The following is a 23,005-nucleotide window of genomic DNA, read 5'->3' as shown; positions in this document are numbered from 1 at the left end:
GCTGGAATTAAAGGTGTGAGCTACAGCTTAAGCTATAGCCCAGCTATAGTTTAAGAAATTTTTATTCTTCACATAAGTGATATTTGAAAATTTTTTACTAGCATTTTTTTGCATATTGATGGAATAATCTACTGAACATGCCGGTTTTATTGTTTGTCGCTGTGGGTTTATTATGTAGATTAGGCTGGCCTCAAACTCATGTTGATCTGCCTCTTCCTTCCAAGTGCTAGAATTGAAGTCGTGTGCCAGCACTTCCACTTTGAGTTTTTAAGAATTCTCTGAAGTTTGCTTGGCAGCTGAACTTCAAAAGTGGCTTCATAGTAAAACATGAATGACATAATCATCTACTATTTAATGCTAGATGAGTAGTGGCCCCCAGCCCCTGAATAAACTATTGCTTCAGCGATAGGATTTATGTTCTGAAATACAAGCTGAACTGATATAATGGAACAGCATACCTTCTACCTATAATGCCGTAATTGAAATTAGGCCGGTTAAATTTCTGGAGACGTAGGTGTATGCTTTACTCAAGAGTGTTTTTGTTAAGAATAATAAATTACCATGCAAAGTGGAAACATGTTTTAACAATAATCACTAACATGAGTTTATTCAATTAGAAAAGACATTTTCATTACTAATTTGTAACTTATGGCAAGGGGAGTTATGTAACTACTTCACAAATCATTCTGAATAGTGTCTCTATAGAGCTTAAACAAAAGCTAAGAGGCATGCAGGGATACAGTCTAGGAAATAATAAGCTTGCACTTGAGATTAGCTTCAGCTTGGCAAGTTTCCAGACACTTACATCATCCTGTAATCAGTATCTGCTGCAGTGCCCTGATGGGAGACCGAGATACTGTGCTTTTAACCCTGTTCCACCCCTGTAACTTGATTCTCATGGGCTACTATGGACTTCACATGGGAAAGCAGCATTCGTGCTTCTTGATGATGGATGGCTCTATATATGTATTTGCACCATCTGGTGAAAATATTGAAATATTGGTTTGTTTGTTTATTTAGACTTTAGTACAAGTTGTGAAATAGTCTTTCAAATATTGGAGACTCGGAACACATTCTTGCCATTATATATTAAGAGAAACCTCATTAATCTTATTGATCTGCAACATAAGTCCTATTAAATCCTTCTTATTTTCAATATGTTACTTGCAAAATATTTTTTATCTTCCAGACAATAAAATCTGGATTAGCTTATGAGTGTTTTATTCTACAAGAGGTTAAGAGCATGACCTAAAGAAGAGGTGATTTTTCCCCCCCCCTTCAACCACAGTACTTTCTGAGGCTTAGGAGGATGCAAGAAATTGGTCTGCAGAGTGTGGAAAGCAGATTGAGCCCAGACTGAATAAATTCCCTTCAATTGAATAAATTCTACTTCAGTGAAAGCAGAATTTAAATAGCCTCACAAAATTAACTAAAATAACAGTTCCCACACAAAGTAAAGTAAGACACAAATAAATTTGGTGTGTCACATGGTAAAAAAAAAATTGAGAAAGCAATATTGAGTGAAAGAGAAGCCAGGGAAAAGCATAGTTGTCACCTTAGAGCACCGTACCAGTAGCAGGGGGCAGTTCCTAGATATCATCCTTGCCTTGCTTGTCTTTACCATTGGTATTTGGGTGCCAGGCTTGGGAATATAGTGGCTAGGATTCTGCAGAGTTGATTATGTCACATTTATAAATGTTAATTTTCTAGTTTCTCATACAAATAATTCATTTTTATAACAGTGTGTTTCTTAATATTTGTAAGCAGATACTTATATTAAGGCCTCTGCTTTCTTTAAAATTTTACAAACTTTTAATGTATTCCTAATCATAGTATTTGATTTATTTTTAAATTTTTATTATTTTATGTGTATGGGTATTTTACCCACATATATGTCTATGTACCACATATATGCCTGTTATCCTCAGGTCAAAAGAGGGCATTGGATCCCCTATAACTGTAGTTACAGATGGTTGTGAGCTGCCATGTGGATGCTGGGAATTGAACCTGGGTCCTCTGGAAGAGTAGCCCAGTGCTCTTAACCACCAAGCTCTCTCTTCAGCCCCCTAATCATTCTTTTTTTTTTTTTTTTAAATTTTATAATCCAGTACTGGTAAACTAGCTCAACAGGTAAAGATTCTTGCTCCCACATCTGGTGGACTGAGTTCAATCCCAGATTTCACGCGATTGAAGAAAAGAACCAACTCCCACAAGTTGTCAGTTTATCATTTACCTACATATTACTTAATGTACCTACATTACTTAATGTACCTACATATTACTTAATGTACCTACATTACTTAATGTACCTACATATTACTTAATGTACTTGAAATTTCTTTATAAACCTCCCAAACAGAATAACAATTTTAAGTGATTTTTAAGGAAGCATACTTTTTTTTTTTCCAAGAAATTCTGTAGTATTAAAATTAGTATGCATGTGTGTATGCTACTGTGCTCAGCCGTGCTGGCATATTGACAGAGTATGATGTTGTGATATCTTCATGAGTCTCTCCGTCTTATTTTTGGAGGCAGGGTCTCACTAAACCTGGTGCACACAGTCCAGCCAGACAGGTATAACTCGCACTTCACACTACTGCCACCACCACCACTACACTGGGGTTGCAGTCATGTACCATCATACCTGGCTTGCTTTTGTTTCTTTTAAGATTTAATTTGTGTATGTGTGCCGGTGTGTGTGTGTCGGTGTGTGTGTGTCGGCAGCTAGGTGTCTATAGCTGTGTGAATTTATTTCCAGGTTCTATATTGTATTCTGTTGATCTGTATGTCTTTTTGTGCCAGTTCCATGTTGTATTCGTCACTTTGGCTTTGTAGTAGCTGCAATAATGAGATATATTTGACTGTGTGCTTTCTGCCTAAGATTGCTTTGGCTATCTGTGGTCTTTGTGTTTCTTCATGAATTTTAGATTATTCTTCTAGCTCTGTGAATAATGCTTTTGGAATTTTGCTGAGAATTGCAGTGACCGTGAGGGTTAATTTTGGTAGTTATAGCCATTTTACAATGTTAATTCTGCTAGTCCAGGAACGTGGAAGTTCTTCATCAGATGTACCTTGTCTTCGTAGAGCTTTGAGGTACATTAGGTTGTTTACTGGAGCTCCTTCTGGTTTTCTTCATCTGAACACTTTTCCTCATAGGACTGCTCTGGCTGGATCCCGGGGATTCTTGTGGGTTGTGCTTTGGCATTCATTTGATTCTGAGAGTTTTACACCACTTCCTCCCTGATTTTTTTAAGATGAGATTTGTTTCATTAAAAAGGTATAGTTCAGTCTCCAAGTACTTATGTATTTTCTGAGCTTAATCTTACTATTTTCTTGTTTCAGTTCACTGTGATATGATAAGATGCAGGGAATCATTTCAGGGTTTTTGTGTTTATTAAAGCTTCCCTTGTCTGGAATGTTATCAGTTTTAGGAGTGGTTCCATGTGCTGCTGGGAAGCTATGTCTTCTCTCTCTTAATGCTCTGGAGAAAACTATTAGGACCAGTCGATTTATTGCATATAGTTTAAGTGTGAAGAGTTTTTGCTGATTTTCCTTTTAGACTGGCTTGTGTGTGAGAGTGGGTAATAAAATCCCCTGCTATACTGTGTCAGGACCTTATGTGGTTTTTGTGCCCTTTAATGCTTATTTTAGAAAAGGGTCAACGAAAACTAACCAGAACAACTGCCAACAATCAGTGATAATAGCAAACCCCTCTCAATTATTACCTGATGCAAATTACTAATTCATCATTTAAAGATACAGACTAACCAGCCATGCTTTAAAGTGAGGTCTATCTACTCAGTTGTCTGTAAGAAACTCAACCTAACTAGAAAAGATCCAAAACCTTAGAGGCTTCAGATTTGTTGTGTAAATATTTACAAGAGTTCTGCCCTGTTGAAGAATTGCTTCTTTTGTTAATATATAAGGGACTCTCTTACCTTCTAACGGTTTGGTTCCAAGTCTTCATAATCAGATGTGAGGATCCATAGGTCAGCTTTTTGGCAGCTTTTTGTTGCTTGGTAGGTTGATTTCAACCTTGGACAAACTCTTAGGTGTTAGATCTCTTTTAATTACATGAGTTTCTTGAAGGCAACAAGTAAACCTCATTTTAAACACAGTTGGTTAGCTCTGTCTTTAAATGGTGATTTCAGGTTATTGAGAAGATTTTGCTATTGCCATTGATTTTTGTTGGCAGTTCGGGTTGGTTTTCATTGTTCATTTGTTGTTTGTTTGTTTTCACAGTAATATTGAGTGTTTGCTGGTTTGGAACTTTATTAATTCTGTCTCTTTTAGACTTTGTTAATCCTTTGTTTGCGCTCATGAAATGTACTCTTTCCTGTGTTGTGAGTAAACCGTTTAACTTCTTTGTGTTTAGTATTCCCTTAAGCATTTCCTGCATTGCTGGCTTAATTGTCACAGACTGCTTTAACTGATACTTGTTTTGAAATACTCTTGGTTCTCTATCAATTTTAACAGGTTATTTTTCTGGATTTGACAATAATGGTTTCATTAGTTTTTTACTTTTAGTTCTTAAAATCTACTATTCTTTGTTTTCCTGACTTTAATATTTCTGCTTCTGTAACGTTGCATTTTTCCCTCACAACTTTTTGTTTGGTGTGTGTGTGTGTGTGTGTGTGTGTGTACAGGTACCATGGCATATGCTTCAAGATCAGAGAACAACTTTTAGGAGCTAGTTTTTTCCAAAGATCAAAGATGGGTTGTCCTGCCTGCACTCAATCACATCTATCTACTGAGACATCTCATTGACTCTGCCTTGTAGCTTTGAGTATTGTTTCTTTGCTTATATTTTTTTGTTTTATTTAGTTATTTGTGTATATGTGTGGGGGTATATGCATATGCCTCTACAATGTGTGTGGAGGTTGAAAGACAATCTGCTGGAGTCAGTTTTCCTTTCACCGTGTGGGTCTTAGGGATTGAACTCATTCAGATTGTCAGAGTTTATGGCAAAGTTCTTTACCCACATATCCATCTTGAAAACCCTTTGTATTTTTGGCATCTTGGCTCAGATGTATCATGGGTTCTCTGGTCATGTCTCTTTGACCTATATGTCTATATGATCATGTCTTAGTACTTCCTTTGTTGGAAGTCTATTTCTTTCTGTTGGTTTGGGATATTTTCAGATACAATTTCAGTGAATAGGTTGTCTGAGCCATTAACTTATTTCCTTATATAAACCATTATCTTAGTTCCTTTTCCTTTATTATGGATTCTTAGATTTGGTTTCTTGGAAATTTTATTTTCTTTGCATTTATCTGTATGTGTTACTGTCTTAACCTAGTCTTTCATCCCCGAAATTGCTTTCTTGATTCATCTTGTTTGTGGATACTTTCTGCTTTTGATTTGACTTGATTTGATTGATTGGTCCTTTAATTTCCAGAATTTCTAGTTCGTTCTTTTTCAGCTTCTCAATTTCCTTACTGAATTTTTCATTCACGTCTTAAAGGTTTTCCTCCCAGTGACTGATTTCTTCAGTCCACACTGGTTAACTTTCTTGTATGAGTCTTCAATTGAGTTTGTAACTTTCTTTTCTTGAATTGAGTTCCGTATTGTTTATTTGATTCTGTGGTCATTGACACATTTTGTAAGGTAGGACTCAGATCTTCTCAAAGCTCAGCTGTCTCATCATCTTTTCTCCAGTCCTGAAAAGCTGCCTTGTTTGAGGCACTGCCTTAATTTTTTTTTTTTTATCTTCTTTGTTGTGTTTTAAGCATCTGTTAGAATTTGTGTTCTGCTTTGTGGTTTATCTCCCTTTTTTCTCACTGATTCTGTTTGTGAGTCCTCTTGTTCTGTTGTCTTTACTTGGGTAAATGTCGGGAAAGCTAATTGCAGTCGCAACTATGAAGGTAGGACAGCAGTCCCAGTGTCAGCTGCAGAAGACACTGCCCTTCACCGGTTTCCCCACTGTAAGGTGGGAATGAGTGCCACGTTGAAGAGAAGGTAGTTTATTGTTAGGATATTTGCTTTTTTGTTGTTGGATTTTTTTTTTTTTTTAGAGCTTTCAGTGTTAAGGAGTGAGGGAAAATTTGGGGTTAGCAGTATGAAAAGCAGTAAAGTACTACTGTGTACAGGTTCAGAGAAAAGGGTAGACTAAGAGCCTTTTCCAAGAATAAAATACAAAAGTATACATACAAAACAAAACATTATGTTTTAAAGTATTCTTTTTATTCTTACTTTTATTTATTTATTAGTGAGGGTCATGCATGAGATTAGGTGCACATGTGACGGTCAGAGGACAACTTATAGGAGTCAGTTCTCTCTACCTCGTGGGTCCTGCAGATCAAACATAACGCTTGGTAGCAAGTGACTTTGCCCACTGAGTGCCATCTTGCTGCTCTCCCCTCTAAGATTTTAAAGTACAAATACAAAAACAATGTAGAAAAATGTAAAATATAAATACTAGATGAGTTTTTGTCAGCATAATAGTATAATAATGGCTTTGTGTTTTATTATAAATGGTAAACTTTATATGTCATAAACAAAATTCTTATATTTTGTTTATAAAACTAATCATTTTTAAAATAGATTTATAAATGGGCAGTTAGCATTATTTTAGATTTATTAATTAAATATTTTAGTGATGCTTTACATGTTAATAAGCACTTTTTTTCCCCTTTCCTAGGGAATGGATTTGTAAACTCAAGGGCCTCTCCAAATTTGATTGGAAATACTGGTGCAAATAGTTTAGGCAAAATTATGCCTACAAAGTCTCCCCCTCCACCTGGTGGTGGCAATCTTGGAATGAATAGTCGGAAACCAGATCTACGGGTTGTCATTCCCCCTTCAAGCAAGGGCATGATGCCTCCACTTGTAAGTTGACCCACTCTTTGGCTCTCTTCTTTAAACACAGTTTACTATAGGCTGTATCTTTCTTTGAGGTTTGCTCAGCCTCCATAGTGTGTATTTGGTTTTCTTAATGAATTTTCTATTCAAAATTAGAATTTTAAGAGAGAAATCTATTTTAAGTGTTTAAAATCCAAATTACAGAAATAAGGAGTAAAACTGCTTAATGGTATTTAAAATAAAAGCTGAATATGCAGAGGTTAATTACGCTCAATTTTAATTTTGCCAGGCTAAAACTTTATTTAGAGATCTGATTCCAGTTTATGAATTAAACATGTCATTTCTGTTCTCTACTTGGCATACTTTCAGTAATATATTACATGCTTTTTTTGTGAGCCATAATGAAATTGTTTGTTAGGAAATTCTGTATACGAAAGAGAACTATTGTAGAATATCTAGGGAAGATGTTTGCGAACTGGAGAGGATTATTCTCTAAATAATTTTCTGTTTATTTCGTTCAAATGACCCTTCTCATTCACCAGAGAACAATGCTCCCTATTGCACCTCTTGGCAGTTGTCTTTACGGTTCTGGTGCCATTTGCTTTTGGATTGTCTTTTCCTGTGAAGAACAGAGGGTGTATCTTCCTTAGCTTCTTATAGAAAATCTTAGAATATATATGCAAGTTTTAAAGACATTTTTAGTTCATCAGCAGTTTGACTATTAGCATACTAAATGATATGCCAGGTGTGCCTTCTACTGTACCATTTGTGTTTTTGTTAACTGGAAGTGATGCTACCAGGCTCAGGTAGTGATTCCTCATTTGTGTAATTTTTCATAGATTCAATGCATTAGTAATTTGTTTGGGTTATTTTCTCATTTGATTTTCAATCAGATTATGATCATGGCTAGATAGAGATGAGAAAATGGAACTAAAATTTACCACTTGTCCAAAATAACAGTGCACATACCCAGGATCTTTAAGTCATAATTTGTTTAAATCTCAAACTCAGATTTTTTTTAAGTGTTTTCATTTGGAAAAACAGGAAATTTAAAATGAATTGCTTTCAGCTTTAGACTCGGGGGGGAAAAAATGCTTCACTATGTAGTAGGCTTCCCTTTCCTTGAGCCCATTTTAGTGCTACTAATTCAGTGATCAGATGGCCTGGAGACTAGAGAGAGAGGGTTACTGTTGAATAAGACATTGGTGCTATTGTGACTAGTGAATTGCTGGAGGGCGCACATGCACCAGCAGAACCTCAGGAAGTTACTGAAGCCTTGGTGTAGGATGAGTTGTCGTCTCTACAGGCTTTTCACTGTGAACCCCACTGAGTGCCCCACCTCAAACAAAATATAACATGGAAAGACTTCTAAAAACCCAGCTGCCACTGCAGTGAGACAGGCTTTATCTGACTCTTTTCCATGAAGTAAATACTGACGAGGTCTTACTGTATCTGGAAATGGAGACAGGACAGTATTTCTGCCAGTGGTTGAGAAGCAAGAAGACACAGTGGGTACCTTGAGAGTGACAAGGCGACTGAGGAGGCAGACTGGCACTTCACAGAAGATGATAGAATGGGACAGTCACTGGGGAAACTGGCCTGCCCGTCTCCCACCTTTAGAGGGGTTTGGATGGAAGCATTTTTAGTAACTATACTGAAGGTACCCACAGCAACAAAAACTTTCAAGCCCGGTCTAGTTCCTGAGAAAAGTAACTAAAACTTTGCCATGGCAGGCCCGCAGTAGGAGACAGGAGAAGATCCAAAGCCAAGCAGTATCTGAGAGCTGTAGGACATTAGCATAGTGCAACATGTCTGGAATTTTAGTTCCAAAAAAAGAGAACAGTAAAAACAATGGTTCAAAGGAGGTAACAAATATTAAGTAGAATAAATACTTTCAATGCGAATGTGCACTCATATACACATGCATATTCAAATTGCTAAAAGCAAAGGGCGAAGAGAAATTCTTAAAGACAGTTAGTGAATAGAAACACATGGCTTACAGACCAAAGATAGGATATTACTACCATACTTCAAGCTGGTTAACAATGAACAATAATAAACCCAAAAAACTCAGATCTCTGTACTCAGCAAAAATGTTTTAAAAAAAATAAATGCAGGGATGGAGAGATGGCTCAGAGGTTAAGAGCACTGGCTGCTCTTCCAGAGGTCCTGAGTTCAATTCCCAGCAACCACATGGTGGCTCACAGCCATCTGTACTGAGATCTGGCGCCCTCCTCTGGCATGTGGGCATACATCAAGACAGAATATTGTATACATAATAAATAAATCTTTATAATAAATAAATAAATAAATGCAAAGCCTTTTCGAACAGAAAACAGGAATTTATTGCCAACAGAACTATTCTACAAGAAATGTTAGAGTCTTCTTGAAGAAGTCGTAATAGCCGTATCTTGACTGTATGCAACGAAACAGAACAAAGGGAATAAATGAATGGAATAAGCAGTTTATAAACTTTTTTCTTTAGAACAGCTTTTGATTCATTTGAAAGATTGCTAAAATCATACATACCCTTTTATCTCATACATAATTTAACAGTTTATACTACTATGGTACAGTTATTAACATTAATGACAATTATTGTAAATTATTATTAACTAAAGTTCATAGTCACACACGTTAGTTTTAAACTTCATCTCTCTTTGCCAGGAGCCAGACTAGGTCACATGGCATATTTCACTCATTAATCATGTCATCGTCAACTCTTCTAGGCTATGAGAGTTTCTAAGGCTTTGCTTAAAAGACTTTGGCATTTTTTGAGGGGTGCTACTTACATGTCTTAGGATGTTCTCCAGCTGAGATTTGTTTGATGCCTTTTCAGATGAGACTGGAATTACTGAGTTAGGAAGGTAGGCCACATAACTAAGGTGTCTTTTTTTATGTTGTTATAAGAGATGTTTATGGGACTGTTTACCAAGATGGAATATTCTATTTCATAAAGTAAAACTTAGAAATCAGTCTTGGAAAGATACCAGGAAAAAGAATTCTTAGTTTAGAAATTTAACAGTAAATTTACTTTTAAAAGTAATATTTTCATTAATTCTTTAAGAATTTCATACAGTGTATTTTGATCATATTCACCCCCTCCTCCCCACCCAAATTTGTATCCTCTTTTTAAAAAAACAAAATTTATAGAGTCTAGTTTGTGGTGTCAATATGGGAACTGTCCTGCAGTGTGATTGACCTGGCAGGAGCCACACCCTTAAAGGAAACTGACTCTTTCTCAGCAGCTCTCAGTTGCCAGTAGCTCCTCAGCTAGGGATGTACTGCCAGGATTTTGTCTGGCTTGAACGTGCACAGATATTACACATGCCACTGAGCTTTCCTGTGTATAACTGCTCTTCCTTGACATCAGCCACCACTTCCAACTTCTAAAACCTTTCTGCCCTCTCTTCTATTAGGATCCCTGAGCCTCACGTTTTTAAATAATCTGTGGGCCACAGGAAAAAATCAAGAGAAATTTAGCAATACACATAGCTAGTAGTCAGTGGTTAAGAGTGCTTTCCTGCTCTTATGGAGAACCATGTTTCAGTTATCTGGACCTGTATCAGGTGGGTAACTCCAGCTCCAGGGGATCTGATGCTCTCTTCTGGCCTGCATGGGCACTCGTATTCCTGTCTGTAGGCATGCACACATACACATAATTTAAAGTAAAACATTTTTTTAAATGTTAGAATAAGCAAAGTAACTGCTAAGGAAATAGAAACAGTCATCAAAAGTCTCCCAAATAAAATTCCCAGGACCAGATGATTTCAGCCCAGATTTTTGAAGAAAAACTAATACCAATACTCATCAAATTGTTCCATACAATAGAATCAGAAGGAGCGTTGCCAAACTTTCTATGAGGCTACAGTTACCCAGATATCCAAACCACAGAAAGACATTACTAAGAAAGAGAATTACAGACCAATCTTATCATTAACATTGATGCAAAAATACTCAATAAACTACTGGCAAACCAAATTGAAGAGCACATCAGAAAAATTATCCACCATGATCAAGTAGGCTTCATCCCAGAGATGCAGGGATGGTTCAGCATATGAAAATATATCAATGTAATCCACCATATTATAAACAAACTGAAAGAAAAAAAAAAAGCCACATGATCATCTCATTAAATGCTGAAAAGGCCTTTGACAGAATTCAACACCCCTTAATGATAAAAGTCTTGGAGAGAGCAGGGATACAAGGACCATACCTAAACATAATAAAGGCAATATATAGCAAATTAACAGCCAACATCAAACTAAATGGAGAGAAACTCAACATGATCCCACTGAAATCAGGGAAAAGTATCACTAACTGAAAATGAAAATACAGACTACTAAAATGTTGAGGACCATCCAGAGTACTGCTTGAGGAACTATATATATATAGCTTTAATTGCTTATATTTGTTGAGGGGGAAGGTCAGGGATTGTGAGATGGCTTAGCAATTGTCTTTGTTAGAGTTTCTATTGTAGTAAAACACCATGACCAAAAAGCAAATTGGGGAGGAAAGGGTTTATTTGGCTTATACTTCCATATCACTGTACGTCATCAAAGGAAGTCAAGACAGGATATCAAACAGTGCAGGAACATAGATGGAAGCAGCTAAATGCAGAGGCCATGGGAGGGGGTGCTGCTTACTAGTTTGTTTCCCATGGCTTACTCAGCCTGCTTTCTTATAGAGCCCAGGACCCACCTGCCCAGAGATGGCACCACTAGCAATGGACTGGACCCTTCCAATTAACCACTAATTAAGAAAATACCCTACAGGCTTGCCTGACGTCCAAAGTTATAGAGGTGTTTTCTTAATTGAGGTTCCCTCCTCTCAGATAACTTCAGCTTGTGTCAAGACATAAAACTAGCCAGCACAGCAGGTAAAAAGTCACCTGCTGCCAAAGTGGACATCCTGATTTCAATCCTGAGAACTCACATGATAGAGAGAACTGACTCCTGCACATTGACCTGCACACACACCTCTGTGTGCCTTCTTAGAGAATACACATTTTTGATAAAAATGAAAAGAACATCCTGAATCAGTAACTACAGCTTTTAGTTTGAGAAAAACAGCAAATTTAGTTAACCCAGAGCAGCAAAGAAAAGGGAAAGATAAAGAGTAGAAATTAAGGAATTTTTAAATGGTTAAAGAATAGAGGAAAGCAATAAAACAACCACCCAAAAAATTTTTCTTCTGATTAATTGATAATTTTCTAGCTATTAAATCAAAGACAGTAAGAAGACCCAAGTATAAATACCAAGAATGGAAAGAGGTAAAAAATTCAAATGATATGAAAAGATAAGGGAATGGCACAGACAGACCTGTTCCATAGATTTGATGGCTTAGGTAAAAAACAAATTCCTTGAAAGATACAGACTACCAAAAAATTACTCAGCTAAATAAGAAATTGAATTCCTCGTTTTAAAGCCTTTCAAAGTAGAAATTCCAGGCCTAGATGGCTTCAATGGCAAATCTTAGGAAACATTTAAGGAAGAATTAATAGCAACTCCCAAAATCTTTCAGGGAAAAAAACAAACAAACAAAAAACTAAAGAACACTCTTAATACAAAGTCAGAATAAGGCATTATAAGAAAAGATAACTGTAAACCAGTGTGCTTCATGGACACACAGAAACCCCCAACAGCTTTTGGCAAATCAGTGTATCTCTGTATAAGAAGGATAATCAGTGACGACAGTCAGGCGAATTTCATCTCGGAAATGCAGGGGAGATTTTGTATTTGAAAATTAGTCAACACAAATCACCATATTAGTAGGATATGACATTTCATGATACAAAGCAAAAACCTATGAGTAGAGTAGAAAAGATTTCACTTACCCACAAGGTCATCTCCAAAACTGTAGCACACAGCACCTGTCTTTGTCCAGTGTAAGAAGCTAGTCAGTTCTTGTCTGTCATCACGGTTCACATTTGTGGAAGCCTAACCAGTGTAGTTAAAAATGAAAAATGAGGTGTATTAATGTGGGGGAGGAAGAAAAGTACAGCTTCTGTTCATAAGGGACTCAGTCTTCCATACTGAAAAGCATGAAAAACCCACCCAAACAAACAGCACTGTGCATATCTGTAGGGCCTGCCAGTGAGTTTAGCAAGATCAGAGAACAAGGCCAGTATGGGTAATCTGTTGTATTATATTAACAATGAACAAGTAGAATTTGACATTTAAAACAGTACAAATCATTTCTAAAATATATATGGAAAGGCGAAAGACGTAAAATACAAAAGACACTACTTTGTTTTTCCCTGCCCTCTCTTAAGGAGGGAGGGGGAGGAAGGAGGGTGAATGGGGGAGCAGGAGGGGAATAGGAGGAGGGGAGAAGTGTAAATTTTTGAATGGAAAAATAGAGAGAGAGAGAGACAGAGACAGAGAGAGAGACAGAGACAGAGAGAGACAGAGACAGAGAGACAGAGAGAACTACTCTAATGCTTCAGCAGTTCCAAATGTGGTATTGACAAAAGGGTAGGCAGTAGACCATTAGAGGATGCATCTAGCTGGGCTTGGCAGAGGGATTGAATCAGGTCTATGGAGAAAGGGTACTTAGTCTAGCTTGTGGCATTGAAATAATTAAATACCCATTTGCAAAAAATAAATAAATAAGGAAATTTGATTCATATTTATGTTTCATGTAAAAACTAATTCAGAATGGATCATAGACTCAGTTAATATGTGAAACTGCAAAATATAGGAGAAAACCATACAGTGATCCATAAGGGAAGAAATTAAATATTAGAATTCACAGGAATTTAAAGTTCTCTATAAAAGGCACTATGCAAAGAATTAAAAAGACAAGTGATAAATTAAGAAAAAATATTTGCAAATCACATATCCAGATAAGGGATTATTTCTAGAATATATTTTAAAGAACTCTTAAAATTCAAAAATAGAAAATACACAGTCCACTTTTTAAAATGAGTACAAAATCATTTTTCAGCCTGCTTGAAAGTGTTGATTTGGGGTTCATTTGTACTGGAGGTCATAGGAGCCAGGCTGTCACCAATCACACAGATTTTCTATGTACACACATAACTTAACATCATGTATTTTCTAGTTCTGTCATCTAGTATCTCAGTGGGCTTGGTGCTGTGATCGTGGCACTGTTTTCTAATTCAAAGACTAGGACTCCTTGGAGAAGTGGTGGGCTGTAGAACTGGTGTAGGGAAGCACAAGCTGAGCCAGAGGGGCCAGGGAATACGGATGTAGTTAGCAAAGGGCTGCAGGGACCAGTCTCCAGAAAAGACATCCCAGCTGCCAAAACTAGAAAAATTTAAATTACAGTAGTTTGAGGTTATAATCCAAGGAGTAAGAAATACTGACTGCATCAGTCACACAAATATGGTTGAATAAAGAAGATATGACACCTCCTCCTCAGATAGCAGATCTCATTAGTAAATTCGGAAGAATGGAAAGAATAGTACAACAAGCATAATTGTAGGCAAGCCAGTAAGTTTAAAGTGAAACATTATTTACATAGCCTCAAATTGTATTTCCCTAAATTTGTGTTGTTTACAAAGGAGAAAATTGTGATTTTTTTTTTATAGTGGGGAATCCTGGAGGACATTATCTTAATTTAGGTAACCAGCCTAACATCACTAGTAGTCAAATAAAAAGATGACATCTGCCTTTTGATAAGGTCAGGTATTCTTCCAAAAGTTAATGTGTTCCATTCCACCAATACCAGTGGAATCTTAGTGAAGTGCAGAGCCTTACAAATGCAGTAGTCACTAGCCTCAGCTGTTTCTCTGGAAGGTTAGCCTCAGAGTAATGGGATGCTAAGCTGGGTAAGGGGTATGAAGGTGCTGTCTTTGCAGGGTAAAACACAAATGTGCGTAACAGAGAATATGCCTGACTGAAAAGAGCAACCATTTAGCGTGGTTTTTTTGCTCACCTTGCCAGTAGGCAGTACCTGCTAGGAGCTTTCAGAAATTAAAAAAAAAGTCACTTAAAGCACAGAAACGTGTTCTAGAAAGATCCAAACTACAATTGAAAACTGCTTAATAAATTTACGTCTAGTCACAGAAAAAGAAAACAAACCCACAAAACTGGAAAATTAAAAATTTGTCTCATAAACTTCTATCTATCTGTAGAATCAAGTATTCACTGTATTTTACACACACAAGAGTTTGGCATTATTTTGCTGTCTGTTGGAGATACTGAAATGATAAGTCTGACAATAGCTGAACTGCATTTTACCCACTTGTATGTAAGACTTGTTTTGTTGAGTAATAATCAACCCCCCTCCTTTACTCATTCATTGAAGAGAAACCTGCGTTAAGATTATGGTTTCTGAGCTGGGCGGTGGTGGCACTCTCCTTTAATCCCAGCACTCAGAAGGCAAAAGCAGGCACATCTCTGAGTTTGAGGCCAGCCTGGTCTACAAGAACTAGTTCCAGGTCAACTAGGGCTGTTACACAGAGAAACCCTGTGTTGGAAAAACAAAAAACAAAAAAATTATGACTTCTATATCAGTGAGGCTAAGGACACTTTCAACTTGGAAGAAATTTGACTTAAATAAAATGGAAAATAACAATAAGCAGTCTCTTATCATATTAATGTTTCATAAATGCTTAAAAAAGAAAACATGTTCATTTTTTGCTATTTGTAGATTTTAATTTCACTTTTCTACCCCTCTTTATTTTTTTCATATGCAAGGTTTTAATCCCTACTATAGTTTTATTCATATGAATACAATGATTTACAAGTGTTAAGCATATATTGTTACTCAAAACTGGAACATTTATTGGCAAACACGTGCTGTGTTTTATAATGCTGTGCTGGCCACCGGAGAGCAAAGCACAAACGGTTTCCTAACAGCAGAGTCTGGTAGGAGACAGACATGTAGACTGTATGGCCAGGGGGTTAGTAATGCAGGGTTTAAAATGTGTAATGTAAGTCCAGCGCTGCACTTGGAAGTGTCCAGGAGCATTTGCTGTGTAGGAAGGCCCGTGCAAGAGTAGGCAGGGGTAGGGGGTAGGATGGGGCTTTAAATTTTTGGCTAGAGAATTTAAAAGAACTTTTGATATTTTGAAAAAAAATCAGCTATAATATAGAGGCAAGTAATTTACATTTGTTATGCATGTAACCTCTGTAAAGTTCCCAGCAGCCACTAGAATTCCATGTTATGTTTTTCTAAAGAAAGATCTTGTTGCAAGTACCAACAGTCTTAGTTAACTCTCTTGTCCCTCTTATGTGCTGAGTACAGTCGGAGGAAGAGGAATTGGAGTTGGTGAGTGTGGTTTCCTGCTTGAAGGGAGTTGAAAAATATATGAAAAGTACTAATTATTTTTAATGTTTTAATCTAACCAGTGTTTTTGTTACACAGATTTTTTTTGTTTTCCGCTATTCAAATATTTTTAATTAAGAAAGTCATTCACTGATACTACTGACCCTAGTTTTTTTCTTTATTGTCGTATATATTAGTCCACTTTATTTGAGGGGGGGGAGAGGGGAGACATATTGAAATGACTTATAAAAACAATAGCTGCCCCTGAGTACAAGACACCTCAAACTTTTTCTTCTGAGGAAGTACACAAAATAACTTATGTTGCTCTCCAAATTATTAAAGTATTTTTAGAAAATGACTTCACCCTCAGAGTCCCTCAGATTGTAACACAGAATCTTGTGTTATGTTTCTTTCAAAAAGATTACATCATTTTTGGTGAGGTCACCTTTTTCAGAGTTGGAATTATTTCATCCTGAATGAGACAGTCTGAACCACAAGGGGGTTCCCTGTTTACGAAAAGAAATATCTGTAATTAACATACACAAATTTAGTTTTTATCAGAATATATTTGATTCTTAAAATCAGCTTTTACCAAAACAAGCATTTCTGTTGTCTTTTCTTCTGGAAAATAAACTTGACTAAAAGTAACTTAGCTCTTTGTTGGGAACTAAAACCCAAACGTAACAATTGTCATCATATGCATTCCAAGTGAGTTGCTAATTATATGACTCTCGTTTAAGGGGAATGAAAACTTGTAAATGCTCAGGTTTTAGCATGGACAGGTTAGTGCATGAGAGCATGGTGTATAAAGGCATCCATCGGTTTCATTTCCTTATTACTACGTGTTTATGCATGCTGGTGTGTTTTGCACAGTTGGTTTTCTTTTCAAATAAGGTTATCTGCTCTGTGTTTGCTTGTTTGGGATGTCATTTTGTATTGGTATCTGAAATACATTGATTAGCTAAATGTGATGGTAGATTATACAGTGAGTATCTTTGGGGGAAATGCTTTAATGGTTGCAATTATGGCTCAAACTGGAATAATTTATCTTATACTAAATCCCACTGGTTAACCTTAACTAGTTGTCCCAAATGCTTTCCTTAGTTATCTAACACTGTGTTGCCCTCTAGTGGTTCTGAAAGTCACTTATTGATGGGATACATTGCTGCAGAGATTTGGTGGGCAGAACCCATATAATGGAGTGTCACCCACGTCTTTGAAGTCGTACCAGGAGGTTGCCGTGAAGATGAAGCCTAGAATGGGGATAGCCCACACCAAACCATCTCAACACTATATTTTTTTCACCTAATTTGGTCTGAGACCCAATTAAATCCAGAGTAAATTCCTCCTCACCAGCTCATTGACATTGTTGACTAGATGCTGAGACGAAAATGTGTCTCCACCTGTCATGCCAGTGTATGTCAGGGTATGACTTTCTGTCTTCCTTGAAGTAACACATAACTGCAGAGTCTCAGAGATAGTTTCTGAATGTGTTGAAATGTGGAAATCATAAAAATAAGAAAGATCACCAGAAACTGTTGCCATTCACATTCCTAAGCTAGTTCAGACTAAAAATTAAATCAGTTGAAAATGCAAAAAAGAACCAGAAATTTAGTCCACTAGAACTTAGAAAGTTTCTCAAAATGGTCCATGCCCTAGAATAATAGTTTGCTGGCTCTGATCCAGAGTGAAAGGACAAAGAGCAGCCCAACTCCCAGACCTTTTTTTTTTTAACTTTTACTTTATCTCATTTTATCATAAATCATTTTATCTCATTACAGATTTAGTGGAATAGCTATGAATAAGAGGAATATAAATATATTTGTCTGTTAAAATCACCAATAATGTAAAACTTTTAACTACAGAGCGTGTCTGGGGACTGTAAGAATGCTGTCATGGGCTCTTTTCTAATACTCTTTGATTGTCAGCAGGAGCACTGGAAGCCAGGCAGGACAGACATGTCCCACTTCCCTCTGTAACCAATTAAAGAGTTAGGGAAGGGAAGTGATTTTTCTCCAGACATAAGAAAGGATGACTAAAACCCTGGTAGGATACCCACTCGTTATATAGTATTTCAGATGATTTATAGAAAATACAAACCACCATGAACGAAGCTGGAGTCTAGAATTCTCTTCAAAATACCACATTCACATTTAGCCGATTGTCTTCATTCATCTCATGGCATTCTGAAGTCAGTGATAGAGAACCTCTGGTCTCATTCGGACTCTTCAGAACCTGTGGGCACCACACAATACTTTTACTGTTGTGAGAATACAATCATCAGGCTGTGACTTCATTCATAAAAACAAATTATAGTCGTCCTTTAGCTTTCTTGTATACAAACTGGAGTGATTTCTGTTCTCTGATCCCTGAGTTTTGTCCATATTAGGTCAGTGTGAAAAAAACTGATGCTATCATACTCTTAATGATGGAAGACAGGGACTATCCTAAACAGCTTCATCATTTAAGAGGTGACTCTTTTTTGGCCAGGCTTTTAATATGCAGGCCTTTAATCTCCCAAGTCAGGAGGCAGGGGTAGATGAATCTGTGAGTTCAAGGCAAGTCTGGTATAGGTAGCAAGTTTCAGGCTAGCCAGGGCTACATAGACCCTGTCTCTCCCCACGCCACCCCCCAAAAAAAGAACTGTTGATTTTATTTATTCCCACCCTGGCTAAAATAATACTATGTAGATACAGCCAGTCAGTAAGTATTTAATAGCACTCCATTCAAAGCCCTTTGAAAAGTATATTATTTAAAAACTTACAGCCTTTTCTTTCAAAACGCTGGGAGGACAGAACCTCCCAGACCTGAATGTGCTGTTAAAACCTAGGTCCCCTGCAGGGTAAGCAGGGGAACCCAGGACAGGGCTGCAGGATAAGCAACAACTTAAAACATTAATGTATAAGGGATGTAAAGGAAGTAGTTTTGCTTCCAGTACTCTTAGATTTAAAATCTCATGTATTCAAATGACTTTGACTGCTACCAGCCTTTAAAATCTACACAGACTTTTAATGTAGCCTGACAATACTTGCAGTGACATCAAGTCCTCATTAAGCTAGCACACAAAAGTGTTATTGCCTATAAAATTAAGTTTCTATTTTAAGACAATGCATCTGGTATTAATATGCTGTATTTTTAAGGGGTAAATGAATAATTACTATAAAAACAGATATCTTAAAATTAAATATTTAGTTATTCCCGTTAGTATCTTTAAGATTTTCATATCATCACTGCTTCAGGAAATAATGGCATTCACATAAAACTGTGAAAAGTGTCACATTCAAATTGAAAGCTATTTTTAAAATATTCAGTCTGAACATAAATACCATATAATTACACTTAATCTTTTTTCTGATTTCTCACAGAATGCCCAAAGGATAAGCAGTTCTCAAGCTGCTCAGCCTCTCGCCACCCCTGTAGTGTCTGTGACAACTCCGAGCTTGCCTCCACAGGGACTAGTGTACTCAGCAATGCCGACAGCCTATAACACTGGTGAGCCATCGCTGGGCTTTTTTTCTGGACTCTGTTTTTAGCATTTTCTAAATAAGATGTACTTTTTAAATTTTTTAGCATGTTTATTGAGAATATTATCTCTGGTTTTTTTTAATTTAAATATATATTTTAAAAATACTAAACCTTTAAAAAGTTACATAAAATGAATTGATAATAGATATAAGCTATTGCTCCAATGTGTCTTTTTTAGTGCTTTTGACTTTGTCTTATTTCGGTTTGGGTTTTTTGTTGTTGTTTTTTATTTAAGACAGGATTGTGGTGGTGGTGGTGGTGGTGGTGGTGGTGGTGGTGGTGGTGTGTGTATGTGTGTGTGTAACAGTTCTAGACCTGACTGGTCTCATTCACAGAGATTCACCTGCCTCTGTCTCAAAAGTGTTAGGCCAATGCCTGGCCTTTTACTGCTTCTTGACAAAGAACCAAGTAGCTATTGTCAAGTGTGGCCTGCATTCAGCTAAGGATGGTAGGAGCCAATTGCTTAGCTGCTTTTATGTAGTCTCTTATTATACAGTATCTTGCCCTTCCACACTTTTGAAATCAGATTGTTTGTCTCCATGTTGTAAACCTGCTTTGGGAAAGGACAGAGCTCCCTTAGGGGTGTGGCTGATGCTTTGCTGTGCCAGGCAAGATGTTTTCCTCTTGTAGCTACTGGTCTGGTCTGTTTTTGTACTTGCAGATGAAAATGATCACCTTCTTGACTTCTCCCAGCTTCTGCTGCTGAGAATAGGTTTTCATTCGTTAGTTTTTTAGACTTCATCTTAAACTACTCTTAAGATTGTTAAGGGCTGTTAAGAAAGTTTGAGTGTTACAGTGGTGGGGGAGGGGCACTGCTAGCCAAATGGACCATATGGAGAACTGGTGTGCAGTTGGTTCCCTGCTGGTTTACCATTCTAAGGCAGGCAGGAAGCACATGTGGTTTCACTTTCTCCCTAGCTGAGCCAAATACCTGTGGCTCTGGGAAAGCTATAAATTACACCTTGTTGGTCGTCCAGAGACTGCACTGCAAGGAAGTCACTCTTTTATGATGCTCATAAGTGGACTGTGGTGGAGATCTCCTAATTTTAGACTACAGGGTAAGTGATTTGGCACCAGCACTAAAACTGGAGGGACAGGCAGTCTATACATTTGATTGGCACTTTAATTCCAAGTGCTAGTCCTTTTCAAACAGCAACAACTTGCCATGGGCTTGTTGACAAAGGAAGGCTTAGGGATGCCCTTTACCTTCCCAGCCACCAGTACGGAAAAGACCCTGCCCCAGTCCCTGAGATGTATAGTAGCCTGTGAATTGTAGCCCATTGTTTGCGTGTTACACAGAACTAATTCCAGAAAAGGCCAGAGCGTAAGCATTTATAGAAATTCTATTACAGACCATCAGTCACTTGGTGTAATAAGAGATTCTGAGTTAAGGACATAACTTTTTTCCAGATGAGGCGACAGGTACAGCTTAGCTGGTAAGCATGTGTAGGAAGTCCTACACTGTTGGATTTTCCAGTTACACTCTTGAATTGAGAAGGTAGGGAGGAAGGAAGCTTGAGAGGTCAGATGCTCAGATGAGTGAAACTGAGAAGACCAAGTTTGGACTGGGTGTCAGACTTAAGATTGCAGTCTACTGAGTGTCTCATTGCAGGTGTTCCAGTGTCCTTGAAATTCTACTGCAGTACTCATCTTTATAAATGCTATTTGTTTCTAAAGAATGTGTATGCCTATAAGCATTTTAAAATACTGAATACATACATTTTTACAAAGTCTCTAAGGAATTACTAAAGCACATGAGTGGAGTCAGCCTCCCTTAAAACCATCTGTCTCTTTCTAATCTTCAGTCCCATTTCATGTCAGGTCACTTTTACTCTGCGTCTTAGAATGTCTATTTTGTTTAATTTTGCCATGTTATTGTGTATATTATTTTCCTTTCTCTATGTACTTAGTGTCAAGCCTGCATCCCAGGCAATAAATAAATTAATTAATTAATGAGCCTCTTTTTAAAATAAAAATAAAGTAGTTTGAATTCCATAGACACTTCCTCATGCCCACCAGTAACATCACTTGCAGCGTCAAGATGTTGTTAATGTATTCTAAAGATATATATTGGACATTTATGATAGGTACCCAAGCAGCACTAGGAAAGACCTCTTCCTGTTGTGTCAGGTCCTGTCTATCAGCAAGGACACAGGCAGGAGTCTACTAGGGAGGGTGGATGTCACAGGCAGGGCAGTTAGAGCTGAGCTGGAGAAGGGGATTTGTTGGGTCTGTTACGGATTGCTCATGTTGTCTTGGGAGCATTGGGAAGCAGAAGAAAGTTTATCAGGAGTGTCACAGTCATATTTGTTGTTTTCAAAAATGTCATTTTGGCTCCAGTGGTTGTAGGAGATAGTTCTGTGGTAAAGACTTGGTGCTAAACTTGCAGAGGCCCCAATTTGGACCCCAGCACCCATGCCAAGTGGGTCCCAACTTGCCTGTAACTCCAGCTCCAGGCGAGTCCAGCACCCTCTTTTGGCTTGTGTGGGAACTTTCACTCATGAGCACAGACACATACACATAATTAAAATAACAAAAAACAAAATCTTTTGTTTTTTAACTGAATGCCAATAAGTCATAGAGAGATAGTTTAGTGGTTCAAGTAATAGTTTTCTTTATAGAGCCTGCACTAGAGTAGTGTGCGCCCACAGGAACCCTGACCAGCTGGAGTCTGCACTAGAGTAGTGTGAGCACACAGGAACCCTGACCAGCTGGAGAGATGGCAGGTAGGATTGACCAGGCTGAGTTGTTGATGGTGGTGGAGTCAGAGAGCAGCAGGGAAGGAACCTTAATACTCGATTAACGCCACTGTATGAGCCATTGGTGTGTTGGTGCAAATTACCACAAAAGGAAGAGCAGCTTTCAGGAGAACATGAACCTGGTGTAGGTTGTGCCAGAATTAAGGTGTCTGTAGAGATAGCCAAGTGGGACATGTCAAATGGTGTCTGGACAGGCCAAAAAGTCAAAAGAGAGTTGTGAACTAGAAGTGTCCCTAGGGCAAGCATCCAGCCTCTTTGGGGATGGCTGAGACTTTCTGGGCATGTCAAGTATGAAAGGATAGCCACCTAGAAACCTTAGTGCCAACTACAGTGTCTCAATTCAGTCTTTCTTTTTTCCTTAATTCAGCATGAAAACCAAATGCTTTAAACACCTTTCTTGAGACATGAGAAGAAAGTTAAAAGTAGAAGTCTTTGCCACCTTTTCTCTGAACTAAATGGAAAACCCAAGTGTTAATGATGAGCTGATGTGACTTAATTTAAGCAGGATTTAATGTCCTAAGCCTTGGTCGCAGTAATTTATGACTGAAGCATTTGTAGAAAAGGACTTGTGTGTCATAGAAAGATATTCATGAACTTGAGGTGATTTGTGCAGTAAGGGAGCCATTAAAACAAATGTAGAGCATAGTGTCATGGTATAAGTTCAATGTCTTTGTTCTAAGCCT

At 37.5% G+C, this 23,005-nt stretch overlaps 1 protein-coding gene across 5 annotated transcripts in view; it reads left to right on the top strand.

Annotated features, from left to right (window-relative positions):
- Mef2a (myocyte enhancer factor 2A) overlaps positions 1-23,005 on the top strand; it is a 120,950-nt gene that overhangs the window by 92,238 nt on the left and 5,707 nt on the right. For 3 of the 5 annotated variants that reach the window (XM_050149112.1, XM_050149110.1, XM_050149111.1), the window contains 2 exons: positions 6,641-6,828; positions 19,404-19,530. In XM_050149112.1, the coding sequence (XP_050005069.1) occupies positions 6,641-6,828; positions 19,404-19,530 (315 nt within the window). Of the gene's footprint in view, positions 1-6,640; positions 6,829-16,017; positions 16,042-19,403; positions 19,531-23,005 lie in introns of all 5 variants that reach the window. The other 2 variants (XM_050149108.1, XM_050149109.1) reach the window with 1 other exon arrangement.

The sequence above is a fragment of the Alexandromys fortis genome, unplaced genomic scaffold (assembly GCF_014885135.2).
Source record: "Alexandromys fortis isolate MF-2015 unplaced genomic scaffold, M_Fortis_MF-2015_v1.1 scaffold_67, whole genome shotgun sequence".
Taxonomy (NCBI): Eukaryota; Metazoa; Chordata; class Mammalia; order Rodentia; family Cricetidae; genus Alexandromys; species Alexandromys fortis.
The sequence above is the reverse complement of the archived record's forward strand: the minus strand, read 5'-3'. Positions and strand labels throughout refer to the sequence as shown.